This window comes from Rhinolophus sinicus, linkage group LG02 (assembly GCF_036562045.2).
Source record: "Rhinolophus sinicus isolate RSC01 linkage group LG02, ASM3656204v1, whole genome shotgun sequence".
NCBI classification, from domain to species: domain Eukaryota; kingdom Metazoa; phylum Chordata; class Mammalia; order Chiroptera; family Rhinolophidae; genus Rhinolophus; species Rhinolophus sinicus.
The window spans coordinates 177690102-177704170 of record NC_133752.1 but is presented as its reverse complement, the minus strand read 5'-3'; the positions used below and the strand labels follow the sequence as shown (position 1 = coordinate 177704170).

Sequence of the window (14069 nt, the reverse complement as noted above, 5' to 3'; positions counted from 1 at the left end):
TACTATTTTAGTGTTTACACAGGTTTACACATTTATCAAACTTCAACAAACTATATACTTAATATCTGTGCATTTTATTGTAGGTAGACCATATACCTCATTTAAAAAATAAATTTTACAAAAATCTAAAAAATAAGACCATCTATGACTTCCCATTGCATTTGGAATAAAATACCATCTCCTTCACATGTCCTGCAAGGCCTGATATGGCTCTTTCCAATTTTCTGACCTTGTCTTATCCCATCACTCCCTTGCTCTCAACAATCCACCCTTGTGCATCTCCTAGGATCATGAATATGGCAACTTCCTCTCACCTGAGGGCCTTTGTGTATACTTTTCCCTCTACCTGGAATGCTCTTCCCCAGTCTTTGTACAAAGAGCCCTTTCTTATCCTTTAGTTGTCATTTTAATATCAGGCCTCAGAGAGGTCTTCCAAGATACAACATACGCACACACTCACACACACACACACACACACATTCTCTCTCTCTCTCTTTATAATACTTAACACAATTTGAAATTGTTGCTTGCCTGTTCAGATGTTTTTATCCTCCCTGAGAGGCATGAAATTTCCAAACTATTCTATGCTGTTCATCATTGTCTCCCCAGCAACTGGCTCTTAGCGGGCAATCCTACTGAGGAGAGGAGTTCAGCTAGGAACTCCTTGAAAGAGGCTTCAAGTGAGTGTCCTTCATTTATATCCACGTTGGAAAAAGCAGCAGCTTCTAGATAGCAAGATTTCACTGTCTTGCAAAAATGCCCCTGACTAAGGATTTGTACACACAGAAAAAAGACTGTGTGAGGACACAGAGAGAAGGCGGCCATCTGCAAGCCAAAGGAAGAAAACCTCAGGAGAAACCAATACTCCGGACACCATGATCTTGGACTTCTAGCCTCCAGAACTGTGAGAAAAATAGATTTCTGTTGTTTAAGCCAAAAAACAAAAAACAAAATGTCCCCATATCTCGGAGACAACATAGAATAACCAGCTTTTTATTTTACAAAGTATTTTAAACAATGTTAATAAAATAAAAATCTAAAAGCTACCATCAGCTGTCTCCTCACTGCATTAAAATTGAAGCTCTTTCAATTTTCCCCACCACTCCAAAAAAAAAGAAAAAGAACATAATCTCAAATTCTTTTAAAGAATAAATTTAGTTATGTGAGAAACCAACAACATTGTCATTCTTTTTCTCATTTGGCCACATTTAGCAATGACCACTTTGAGATTCCTTCATTGGAGCCCTGGGTTTTCTCTAACATGAATCTCTAGCAGGTCAATGTGGAACTCCCAGACAGAAGGCCTGGCTCTCTCTCCATCATGTCCTTTTTATTACACAGGGTCTGAATGCTCCTAACCAGCAAGCAAGGTTAGGAGTTGGCAAGCTTGCTCACAAATGAATTTAAACAATTTGCTACTCCTAAATCAAGCTTCTGAACTCCATGTGTCTTCAGGGAATAAGCCATAGAGAAAGCTGTGAGGCCTGAGCTCAGCACCAAACAGGGCAGCCAGGCCCAGCACACACACTCCACTGGGAAGGACCCTGCTGGAGTTGAGGCCGTCAGGTAGTCTTTCACTGGTGAGCTTTAAACTGTTTTCAGAACTGCACAATTCCTGGAAGGTGTAGGACCACAGGAAATGGAAGAGGAAGAAAGCGATGGAATAAACATTGTGAAGGCATGTGAGTGGTTACAGTCAGAAGGAAGAAATAAAATAGGGCTTCAACCAGGCAGGATTTCATGAGAGCTTGGATTTGGGCATGTTTTAGTGACTGTTAGGAGTAAAGATAGGAAATACCCTCTGCTCAGCAGGCCCAGGGAGAAGAAACGGGACAAAACCTTTACAGGAGAAGTGAGGGAGCAGGGATAAATGGAGGAGGGGGCTGCAAAGTGAAGGGACAGGGGCAGTCCCTTCCACACACCAGAAGGCACAGTTAAGCCAAGAATAAGGAAAGATGGAGGGCGTTATGGAAGGAGAAAGAACAAAAAGAAGAGGAAGAGGGGTTGGAAGGTACTAAGAGAGGGGCAATGGTTTTCGAGCTGTGGTGGGGAGTTGGGAAAGAGGGACAGGAGAAGGAGGGGAAGCAGAGGAAGCACAGCAGAACCCACTACAGGGGTAAATAAAGAAAACAGACCCTCCAACAAGTCCTCTGCCCTGGCAGCCAAGAATACAGCTGCACTGGGAGACAGGGCTGGATTGAGCCTTGCTGGGCTTCTCGGCCATTGGGGACAGTGATCTGTATTCCACATGCCACCACACATCCATGGAGAAGGGCATACACACACACACACACACACACACACACGCACACTCACACACACACGGAATGGGAGCACTCCATCATGTGGCTCCAAACGTCGTTCTTGCTCCTCGCAGGAGCAGCGGCGTCCTCTGCTTGCCCAGCCAAGTTCCCAGCCAGCCAGAGTTCATTTGTTTAGGTCTGAGTAGCCAATTAGTCCTGCTGCCCCTGTCCTGTCATGCCCTTAAAACTCTGCCCTGCACATGTCTCACAGCCCCTTTTTATAAATTATATCAACTGCTCAAGGCCCTCCAATCTGATCTCCCCCAGCCGTCCTTTTCTAACCCTTGTTTCTATCTGCCAGTCTGTTCCCTATTTCTCTTCCTAGAAGGTCCTCTCTTCTACATTCACCCATTTTTCAAGGTCGGATCCTGGTCACGCCCCTCCAGGATGCCTTCTCAGTGTTCCATTCCTCACGCTTTCCTTGACTGGATTCTAAAGCTGGATGGATTTCTAAGAACGCAGAGGAGGTTACAGTGCCACCTTCTGACCACCAGAGGGCGCAGTTAGAGTTAGCAGGCGGGCCCTCTAGAAAGCCGGCTACAGCCTCCCTCTTCCGCAACACAGCGTTGTCGTGGACCCTCCTGCACTGACAGTAGTTCAGTGGGCATCCAAAGTGAAAGGGAAGCCACAAACTCCAGACAGCACTGTTTCATTCCGTATTTAAGCCCAGTTCTATTCTAGGGGGTTGTTACACACACACACACACACACACACACACACACACACACACACACCCTGCTGTACCCAAAACCCTGAAACATAAATTGGGATTTTAAAAAAAAATAGCAAAAACTTCGTTTTAATGGAGGCAGGAATGTTCTCTTGAAACCATTCTATCAGAAATAGCGGTGTCTACTTCACATATGTTTTATTAAGCCCCTATTTGAAGCATGACACTCTGCCAAGTGCCATGAAGAACACGGAGCCTATGAAGCACCTGCGTGAGCGTTCCTCGACCTTGTGCCCACCCCCTCCTGACGTCCCGTCCCCCTCAGCGCTCTGTGCTGCTCCTCTTACAAAGGTCTTCTCCCCAGACTCCACCCCAGACCCCTCCTGCTGTCTGGCTAAGTGGAGGAAAAAAGCCCTCCCTTGAAGCCATCTGAAAATTATTACTAAATTCTGTGCACCTCGCTCACAGGAAACTCATCTGACCAACTGTAGTTTCTAAAACAGCGGGAGTGCCAGGCATGGAGGGCAGCTTGTGGAAGAAGCCAAGGGGTCCTCCTGAGTATTAAGGCCCAGTTCCGGGCAAGGGGCTAAGAGTCATAAAACAATAAAATGCCGGTTTTCATTAACCAAACTAGAAACGATGACTCCACTACTCTTAAAAAGCCACCCCTGGGAGGAAATCAGGGCAAACGTAGTCATCGTGACCTGGCAAAAACACAGTGAAATATTTTAAACCCCCTAAATGTCCAATAATAAAAGCATATCCATCCCAAGGAATATTGTATAGAACCCTGAACCTATTAAGGATCCGATAAATATTTGTTGAATAATTAATTTTTAACGTTTTCAAAGAAAGTAGTGATGTTTCTTAAAATGTGTAAAGAAGAATACGAAACTGTAGATATGGTATCATGAGCCTTGCAAATGTTGTGTTTATTTTCAAAACGTAGGAAGAAAATGTTTAAAATTTATAAAACTAAATTATAATTATTTCTGAGAAATGCAATTTGGGTGGGTGACTTTCAGTCTCTTCGTTACAGTTGTCAAATATTGTCCATAATCAGAAAATAATGAAAGCTTTATTTAAAAGCTCTGGTGAGGTCCCATGGCTTGTGCCCCACAAATATCGCCCAGCCCCTCGGTCTTCAGTGACCCTCTCTTACCTGGGGGCAGGCCTCGCAGGTGGTCTTCCTGCACTCCAGCTCGAATACAGAGAGGGTCCCCATGTGGGCAGTACAGTTGCAAGTTGTGCACACGTCAATCATCAGACTCTTCCCAGGCTGGAAGCAGAAGCACCATGGTCAGGCTTCCCAGCAGGCTGACCCCCTGACTTTCCCACTCACCTCAGCCCCCTAAGCTGTCTGCCCTGTGAGTGACGGACGGCCCGGCCTCCCATGGGTGCCCTGAGCCATCAACCTGATGCTCTTGCTGTGTCCACTGGCCCTACTCCCTTCCCTGCCTTCCCACCTCAAGTAGGGCAATGGTAAGAGTGAGGGCTTTCATGCCAGAGAGGGAGCTGTGGCAGTGGGAGAGGGGGACCGATTGAAATGTGCACAATGACTTCAGAGCCCTTCTCTGTATGCAGAAGAAATGCTTGTGCCTGGGGTTGAGCCAGGAGGTAAGTGATGGGCAGGAGGCCCGGACACTAGAGGGTTAGGAAGACATCCCAGACTGGGCTCCAAGACATCTGGGAAGCCCTGGAGGCAATAGAAAGTGCATTGGGGGTAGGTCTCCCAGTTTTCTTTCATTTCCACATTAGAATGATCCTAAGTGGCCCACCCTTCCCAGAGCAACCCCATCCCTGCACCCCCCAACTCGCCCTGGAGGAGAAGGCAGCAGCTCACCCCAATGATGGTGCCATTGAGCACACAGCCCTCCACAGGTTCTGGGGGGAGAAAGAAATACAGGGTGTAAGAGTCCAGACAAAATCCTACACGCAGAGGATCCATTCAGGGCCTTCTCCTCTGGCCTGAGCATCTCTCCTCCACCTCCTGGCCCCTGGCCCACCCCCACCCCAGGACACTGTGGGTCCAACTGCCAGAGCCCACGGTGGCCTCGCTTCCTCGAGGCCTGCGGAGGAAGGGCAGGCTGCCTGTTTCCACCCAGCCCTCAGTGAGAACACCCGTGTGTGTCCTCTAGGGGACGGCATGTGTTTAAGTGATTCACATGTAAGGGTGAGTGTGAGGAGGTTTGGGTTTATGAAAGAATGAAATTCTACTCTGGGAACTTGAAGTCCCAAGATAAAATCACACAAAGAATTCAAGCACATGTGGAGTTTGTTGTTGTTTGTTGTTTGCTGTTGGTTTGTTGGTTGGTTGGTTGGTGGGGTTAAGGGTTGGGAAGTTGGAATACTTTCCCCAGAAGAGGCAATACAGCGAATGATCAAGAAGGATTGAGAAGGGAGTCTCTACAGTCAGCGGAGCCTGGGTCCAATCCCAGGTCTACAGCTCATGAACTCCCATGAACCAATGAAGGTCAGAACTGCACCCGTCTCACAGGGCTGTCATGAGGGTGACAAGAGATAGTGGTACAAAGCCATCACTGAGTAATGAGGACCTTCAGCAAATGGTTATATTTCTCTCATCTTATCTGCTTTCCCAAAAGCAGTAGGAACGGATGGGAAGATTTTGATTCTGCCTATTTCTTTGAGTTGCTAAAAAGGCAAAGAATTCGGGAGCCCTTAGTAGAAAGAGGGGCTCAAAGGTGGGCCCCTGGATGGCATGCCTTACCGCAGTGACAGGTGGGACAACATTCTGAGGTCTGACAGCTCAGCTGGAAGCCCATGGGGCAGGTGGGGACATCCAGCTGGGGGCAGGAGACGTTCCTCTGTTGCACAAAGACCTCATCCTTCACTCGGACGCACTCATTGATGAGGCAGGGGTTCCCTGGGGAGGCCCAGTGAGAGCCAACCTGTGTAGTTAGAACACAAGAGGTGGGCAAGGCTGGGGCCAAAGTCCCAATGGGAGGGCGCTGTTTCCTCAGGGAGCTGGTTTGGGCCCTGGAGATGAGCCCCCGTTTAACATCTAAGTCCCACCCACAGGGTAAGACCCACAGAGGAAACGACCTGGGCTCACTCCAGGTCCTTCAGTGAGTCTGGATCAAAGTCGCCCTGACCAAGATCCTAGATCAGAGCCACGTGTACTCCCACAGACGCAGTTTTCACCACCTGAGTAAGCACCTTAGGGAAGCTTGGGATGCTCCCTTCCCCACTCAGCATTGGCTGTGAGCTGAGCTCAGAGACTCCAGGGCACTGGGACCAGGACGCAGGAGTACGGGCTAGCATAGAGGAGATGAGGAAGGAACCTCAACCCATGGCGAGCCTAGCTACTTTCCATTCATACAGGGAGACAGCAAGAGACTGGGGTGCTGGTGTCCGACCCCTGCAGCCCTGCAATCTGTCTCTGAGCTTCTAGGGCTATGCATGGCTGGTGTGACCCCCAGGGTTGGTTCCAGGGGCAAAGAGCACTGAGCATGTCCAGAGCATGACTCGGAGAAGTCACCGTGGAGGTTGTGCCTGGAGGTTCGTCCACGTGTGCCAGCTTCAGATGCATCAATCATTGCACACCCCCTGCCCACTCCACGCCCTGACCTGCTGCTCTCAGCTCCTTACTTTCTCCTCTTCCCAGATGAGGAGCAGAAAATGCCAGACCCTTACAGCCACTCTCTTCACCGGGACTTCTGACTCACCGTGACCAAGCTTCCCGCTACAGGCTTGGCCCCAAGCTCCAACCTCTCCCCTCTGATTATTTCCCTGCTGAGCCCCGGCCACTGGACACATCAAGAGGATTCAACCCCCACCCCACCCCCACCCTGTCCCTGACATGTTCCCAGCAGCAGCAGCAGTGGCAGAGCCATTGCTGACACCCACTCTCATAGGTAAGATGCAGACTTGAGTTGGGGGAGAGAAACTCAAGTCCCCTTAGTTTTATAGTCACTGATGTGGGTCTGAAGGGAGACGAGAGACTGGGGGTGAGGGGAGGGAGGCAGGAATACTGAGCCCCAAAGAGACCAGCTATCAGCCCCCACCAGGATGGAGCAACCTGTAACCTGAGCTGGAACCTGGCCCTGGGGAGGAGGGCTAAACCCTGCCTAATCCCAGGATGAACGGGGAGAATAAAAAAAGGGTGGAGAGGAGGGACACAGGGCAGGGAAATCCACAGGCAACAGGGATCAGAAGGGGGGTGAGGTGGAAACCCAGGAGGAAAACCTCAATGAGTCATTCTGTTGTCACCTAGGAGGAGCAGGCTGATGGGCCTGGGTAGGAGGTGTACAGGTTCAGGGCAGACAGTTAACCCTTTGCCTTCCTTTCTAAACAAAGCACATTTAGATCTTGCTGGAAGAACGCAGAAGGGGAGGGCCCCGAGATGCACCTCACACTCTTACAGCACCTGCCTCCTGAGGCTCCCGGAGGCTAGAACTCCCCACTTCATCCTCATGAATCGGAGTGAAGGAATTGTTACCATCCAGGTCTCTGGACTAATATTCCCCAGGAGGAACCCTCAGTGTTTCAGAAAATGGCTTGAGAAGCATCCAAAGTGAGAGCCTGAGGGCCACAGGAGACGGCTACCTGCTCTGCTTTAGGAGAAGGAAGTTGGCTGGCGTTGGGGCTCAGAAGGAGAAGACAAGTGGGGCTGCTAATGTGGCAAGACTATAGCCAGAGTTGCAGAAGTAGCTCTGGGACTTGGGGAATAGAAATATTGTTTGCCTCTCTGGGATATAAATTTCTCCAGTGGAAATCAGTGAAGAGGTCGGAGGACCCTGACGGGGTGGATGTGGTACAGAAGAGCATGTGCAGCCTGTGGAGTTTGATGGGGTGGTGGGCCCACGGCATGTGCAGGCGCTGAGGCCATCCCTACTCCAACCCCTCAGGGGAAGCAGGACCGCAGCTTTACAGGTGAACAGGAGAATGTAAATCCCTCAGGAGTTCACAGAACTCTTAGGGAGGGAACTGGGCATCTCCCAAAATCCACAAAATGGGAAGTCTGAGGCAATCTGAACTAGTTCCCAAAGGGCAAGGTAAGGCCAGCTGACCTCTGGATGAAACCAACAGCAGGATTAACCCCTGTGGGGAAAGCAAAGGGCAGGGGGTAAGCTCTGATTTTACAGATGAAACCAAGGCCAGCACTGGGCTGCAGAATGGAAAACCAGGCTGGTAAGGTCACTCTCCTCCTTCCTACCCACCCTGGGGCCCAGACCTACATTCTTCCAGTAAGACTGAGAGTCCCCTCGCGGTGAGCCAATCAGCACCTCACAGGCAGATGGCAGGCACCTTCCACAGCACTCGCCTTCAGGGAGGACATACGTGAAGCCCTGGAAAAACACAAAGAACACAGTGGAGCCAGGCCAGCAGTAGAGACACAGGTATGCTTATCTGCTCCACAGGCATACTGAGCCCGGAGGTTTTGCAGAGACAGTTGGACTGAACACTTGCATCTCTGTCATCCACCAACCTCAGGATCATGCTAAGAAAAGGCCAAGTAGTATCAACCATGGAGTCACTAAGTTAGTTGTTACACCAGCTGAAGAGACATAACTCTGCCCTCTGAAAGCCTCCATTTTGAGACCAAAATCAAGCCCAGGGGCTATTAAACACAGCCCAGAGTTCACTCAGCAGCAGCTAGCTGACCTAATAATCTTTACCATGGCCAAATCTAGGGCACCTCGTTGACTGGAGAAGAACATTCAGGATGCCTGGGATCTAGTCTCTGCTCTACGAGGGCTGACTACCCATGTGAGATGAGTACTTTGATCCCAAAACCTCTCACTAACGTGCAGAGTTGGGATTCCCCTGGTAGTTACTTGACATTTACCTAGCAGTTTATGGGCACAGTGAAATAAGAGAACAGTAGGGAACAACCTTCCCCACAAAGCCTGACAGGGAGACCAGCATCCTGGAAGTTTGCAAGTCCATCTTGCCTCTTGGAGGTTCTCCAATCTGGCCAAAGCTTTAGGAATTTGGATTGAAACCCTCCACCAAAATTTCGGAAGCAATGTACACAGAATAAGCAAAACAGTGATGTGTGTGGTTGCCCAAGGATCCAATGCGAGAGAAACCAAAACTGGGCTTCATCTTGGATCTCTGTCCCTAAGAGAGGAGGGAATGCCTACAGCTGTTCAGGATGGGTGAGGATATGCCAAGCCTGCTCTGCTCCCCAAGCACACTTACACACAGGGCCAAGTCAGAAGGTACACACAACACTCACTGTCATTCTAGCTGGTGCCTCTCTCTGGGGAAACATGAACACTCCAGAGACTAGGCTCCACCTCACACCACTTCCATGGGACCTGCTTACATCCCAACCCACGTCACAATGGTGCCCAGTGAGCTGTCTCCAGTCTTATCAGCTGAGATTCTAGTCATTTATTTGCGTCTGTGTTGTACTAAGTACTTTGGAGGAGCCAACAAATTAGGATGATACAATCCTAGATATAAGATACAATCCCTTCACTATGAGACAGAATATACAAAGTGCCACAAAAGAAACAAAGACTCAGGGAGCACAGAAGAGAGTCGTCGATACCTTTAGGGATCCAGCGTCACTCCTGTGCCTCTCTCTAAGAGTGCTGAGTGACCTGGAATTGTGTGTTCTTCATATTTTCTGCTGCCTCCCGCCATGGGCAAACATACTGTCAATGTGACGGAGGATTCCCAGGACAGATGCCTTGTGCCCAAAACCCCACCGACCTTTCATGCTCAGGTCCTCCTAGCCTCCAAATTTCCTGGCTGCCATCTTTCTAAGAGTCCCCTCCACCTCCAGCATGCCCATTTTCTTGTTGCACAACCAGATTTATCCTGTATTTTCATCTCTCTTTCTTTTCTCTCACCCTTCCAAATCCTCTAGCTTATATCTGTTCAAACTATACATCACAGACCCTTCTCCTGGTCCAACAGTCTCTAGGAAGCCAAGTTTCTACCGTACGTCCTGCACGCTCCACAACAGTGGGACTGGACAGAGGATCCAATCCATGGGCTGCACTGAGCCCATCAATTTTCTTCTTGAGAAGTTTATCTACAGAACACAAAGATTGAGGAAGTCCCATTGGACAGGGATTAGCCCTGGATCTGAAAAGTCACGTTGAGTTGAAGCCAGATTCAATAAAGCCATGTGCAAATGAAATTTACGAGTAAGCAAAACTGCTTCCCAGAAGTTGACCTGCAATGAGGAGCTGGAGAAAGAGACACAGGGAGCTCATGGTACAAGTGGAGAGAAATGCTGTATGACCACTTATGTATCCTGCACTTCATTTCTGAGAGTTTTATTTTAGATAGCTTGAGTAGATTCTGTTCTTTGCCATCGAAACCCCCTACTGAAACACAAAATGTATTGGGTGGCAATTTTATAAAATTGACCTCTAAACAGCAATCTCTTTACTTGATAGCAAGTTATTTCCATTGCCTCCCATGGCCTATGGGAGGAGATAGAGACCAAAACAAGTTTCCAAAACCTAGCATTCCCAAAAGACACGCTTGGATACCACAGCATCATCCTCCCCCAAAGTTGCCTAGCAACTCCGCTCCTCCTCAGTACCAGTATTGCAGGTAGAGAACAGATGAACTGAATGGACTCCCCATTTCTGGATTCACTCACAGGTCTTCCCTTGCATCATCAAACCACACATTTCTAAAACCACATCAAGAGCACTCTCCTCTCTGCTGTTAAATTTACAAAAGCAACCACGAGATGTATGTACTGGTTACTCTTCTTTTATCATCATTAACTATTGATGATACTGCAGTAGTAATAATAAGAACATCAAACCAGCAAGCAGAATTTGACCCACAATTTTCCCTGCACATTACTATTATCTTTTTCTAGGGTCTGATCCGTCTTACATGTGCAAGAATTAGAGTCCCCAGAACACATAGGAGCCTTAGAGGCAGGGCACCATAAGAAGAATTAAAAAGTGAATTGGGGGAACAGTGATCATGTATTCTATACCTCAAATTATAAACATGGTCTGGAAAATCACCAATGTATGTAAAAACACTATAGGACATTGAAACTGGGACAATCTGAGAAAATTCAGAACACATGTCTGTTCTAGGGATAGAAGGTGATGTCTAAAGAAGGAAGAGATCAGGAAAAATCAAGTCTTCTTTTCTAGGTATTTAATCCACATCTCTGCTCAAACCAACTCCACAGCCCTCTGGACTCAAGCCCGTACAACAGGATGACCATTAGTCAAGGACTGCATCACAGGAGGATGACATTGCAACTGTTTCCTAATGCTTCTCTCTTTCACCCAGCACCATGCCTCTCCTTCCCCCTCACCACAGCCTTGCACTTGCCCCTTCTTGGGATACCCCCCTACTTCCCTAGCCTGATTGCTTACCCAGTGCCCAGCCCCTCTGCGCCCCTTACCAACTGGCAGCTTTCTTCACAAGGCTTCTGAGAACACTGGGCCACACGCAGGCCCATCACGGCGTCCTCCATGTCGGTGCACGTGCACACATCACAGCCTTCCTCCCAGAACTGGCCCATGGGGTAGACGGTGCCTCGGTGGACACAAACCTGTGGACACAAGCTTTCCATGAGGGAACGCATTCAGTTCATTTAAACAAGAGGTTAGAAAGTACCTACTATGTATGGAAGCTTCTCTAGGTGCTGAGAATATAGCCATAAATAAAACCACCGTGGTCTCTGCCCATATGGAAGATTTTGCCCTCTTTTCTTCCCTGCCTACCAGCCTTAGAAAAGCCATTCCCCATCTACCCTAGCGGCCCCTGGTTGAGTCCTTCGTGACCCACAGGGCTGGGTACAACACACTGGCTGCCTTGATCTGCTTTCATCGCTGCCTTGACTGTATTTAACTCCTTTCTATGTCACACAGAAAGCTATACCCTAATTCTCAGACCCAGTAAGGTCCTGGAACTTGGAACCTATCCACATATAGCCTCTGTCCCATTAGGTGTGGGGTAAAGGTAAGGGAGGATTGGACAGGGGCCAGGAATAGGCGGTCCCTTGAGGCTCACAAATGACAAGGAACACAACAAGCAAAGACTCTGAGGCACAGAATATGGGGTATTTTTGAGAGCCAAGGGATCCTATTTGAAAGAACTATAGGCTATGGAAGGGATGTGTGAAAAGGTTTGTTTGGATCAGAATACATAAAGTCTGGGATGCATGTGGTATTTTGCAGGAGTGAAGTGCTACGGGATCTGTTTGATCAGGAGACATAATGACAGTTTTGAAATTAATCCCAAATCTGACCTCCAAAACTATGAACAGCTCTCCACCCTCGTTCACATAACAGCAGTACAAATATTTTTAAATGATTATCCTATACCTGCTCAGTGTTCTGGCATCTGTATAACAACTCATTGAATGAGAACACTTGTTCTTCTATTCAGAAGCCTGCTGGAAAATGGTACCACTCCTATGGAGAATTTAGTAATAGCTAGCAAAAGTATGTGTGTATTGACCATTTGACTCAGAATCTCACTTCTAGGAATTTATCCCAAAAACACACTGGCAAAAATTCACAATGACAGATGCACTAGACTATTTGTTATAGCATTATTAGTAATAGCGAAAGATTGAAGCAACTCAGATGTCATCAATGGAGGACTTGTTGAATAAACTAAGGTGCATCCAAGCAAAGGAGTACCATGCATTTGTCAAAAGGGATAAGGCAGATCTCTATATATTGACAAAGAATTATTCTATCATATATTGTTAAATGAAAAAAGAAAAATTCAAAACAGAATTTATAATATGCTGCATTTTCTGTGAGAAATGGGAAGCAACAAAAATATATGTACGTATATTTTCAAAGAGAAAAAATGGAAGAATATACCAAAAACTAATCAAAATTATAAATTATAGGGGAGAGAGAAGGAACAAGGTACAGGAAATGGGATAGAGGTAAGACTTCTGGAAAAGCATCTTAGGTTTTAGAATCACTTATATGTTTTATATAAGAAACATATTAAATCAAGAAGGAAATAAAAGAGCAATCTCTAAAAATGGAAAACAAATTGAAATACCTGATTAACTTCAGTGGCACAATCATACAGGAAAAATAAGTATTTCAAATCATTTTTAAAACCCATTATAGTATTTTGACCATATATCCCTAATGGGTTATTTTTTTAGGAAAAGGAGAACTGCAAAGAAATCTTAAACCTCTCTCCATAATCTTAAATTATTATTATTATTATTATTATTATTATTGGTATTGCTATTTTTGAAACCATTATAAGCACATTGTAAGATAAATCAAATAAGTAATTATGCTAATTATATTAGGAAACCCAGATTTTCAACTTAGAAGTGATACAAATATAAATTAAAGAAGTTAAGTAAAACCCTATGATCAAATTTGAATCAGAAATATCATTATAAACTTATAAGTTTTCATCCTCTTTTAAAATATGTGTTTCCAAACTCTGTTCACCAGAAAGGTTACGAGGCAATGTCAACCCACCAGCAATAAACATCCTTGAAATAGCTGATCCAAGGACTGAGGCAGGAAATGTCCAAGAGGAATGTGGACTACTTGTTTTAGAAAGCAAGAAAGCAATCAAAGGGTAATGAGGCCATGTCAAAAGGCTCCAGAACCAGAAGGGGCTTTCATTTACCCAATATAACACATTTTGACTAATTAATAATTAATTAATTAACATTAGGAGGAATCAAAACATATCAAATATATAAGTATCCATGAGTTCATAATGATACTAAAACAAAAACCAAAAAAAATCTGGTCACCATCAACTCATTGCTTTGAAAATTGGTAAACAAAAAGAATCAAGCATTTGTCCTCCCATTCCTAAAGTAATTCTATGTCAGGGTAAGCAAAAGCAGTTGGAGGAAAGTTCTTATAGAAGAATCCCAGCTAGTAAATCCACAAGCCTGAGAAAAGTAGAGAAATGTCACCATTTTGCAACTCCTAATGACATAATGAATCTTAGGCGAGCAAACATCAATGAATATTAAAACTATTAGTTAAACGGTTGATGGGGGCACGTCATGAGGGAGAAATAGGCTGACACCACCTGAACCCAGGAATCAGTCTTACCTTTATAAGGGGGGCAACTGAACATGATGTGCCTCGTGGAATAAGGTGACAGGAAGCTGTATTCTTGTCCCCCAA

General features: G+C 46.4%; 1 protein-coding gene across 1 annotated transcript in view; it reads right to left on the bottom strand.

The window, feature by feature from the left end:
- The window catches only part of VWF (von Willebrand factor), a 130550-nt gene that overhangs the window by 7879 nt on the left and 108602 nt on the right, over positions 1-14069 (bottom strand). The window contains exons 43-47 of the mRNA XM_019754370.2: positions 11336-11485; positions 8172-8282; positions 5702-5882; positions 4817-4857; positions 4136-4252 (exon numbers count right to left, since the gene is read on the bottom strand). Coding sequence (XP_019609929.2) covers positions 4136-4252; positions 4817-4857; positions 5702-5882; positions 8172-8282; positions 11336-11485 — 600 coding nt within the window. The remainder of the gene's footprint in view (positions 1-4135; positions 4253-4816; positions 4858-5701; positions 5883-8171; positions 8283-11335; positions 11486-14069) is intronic.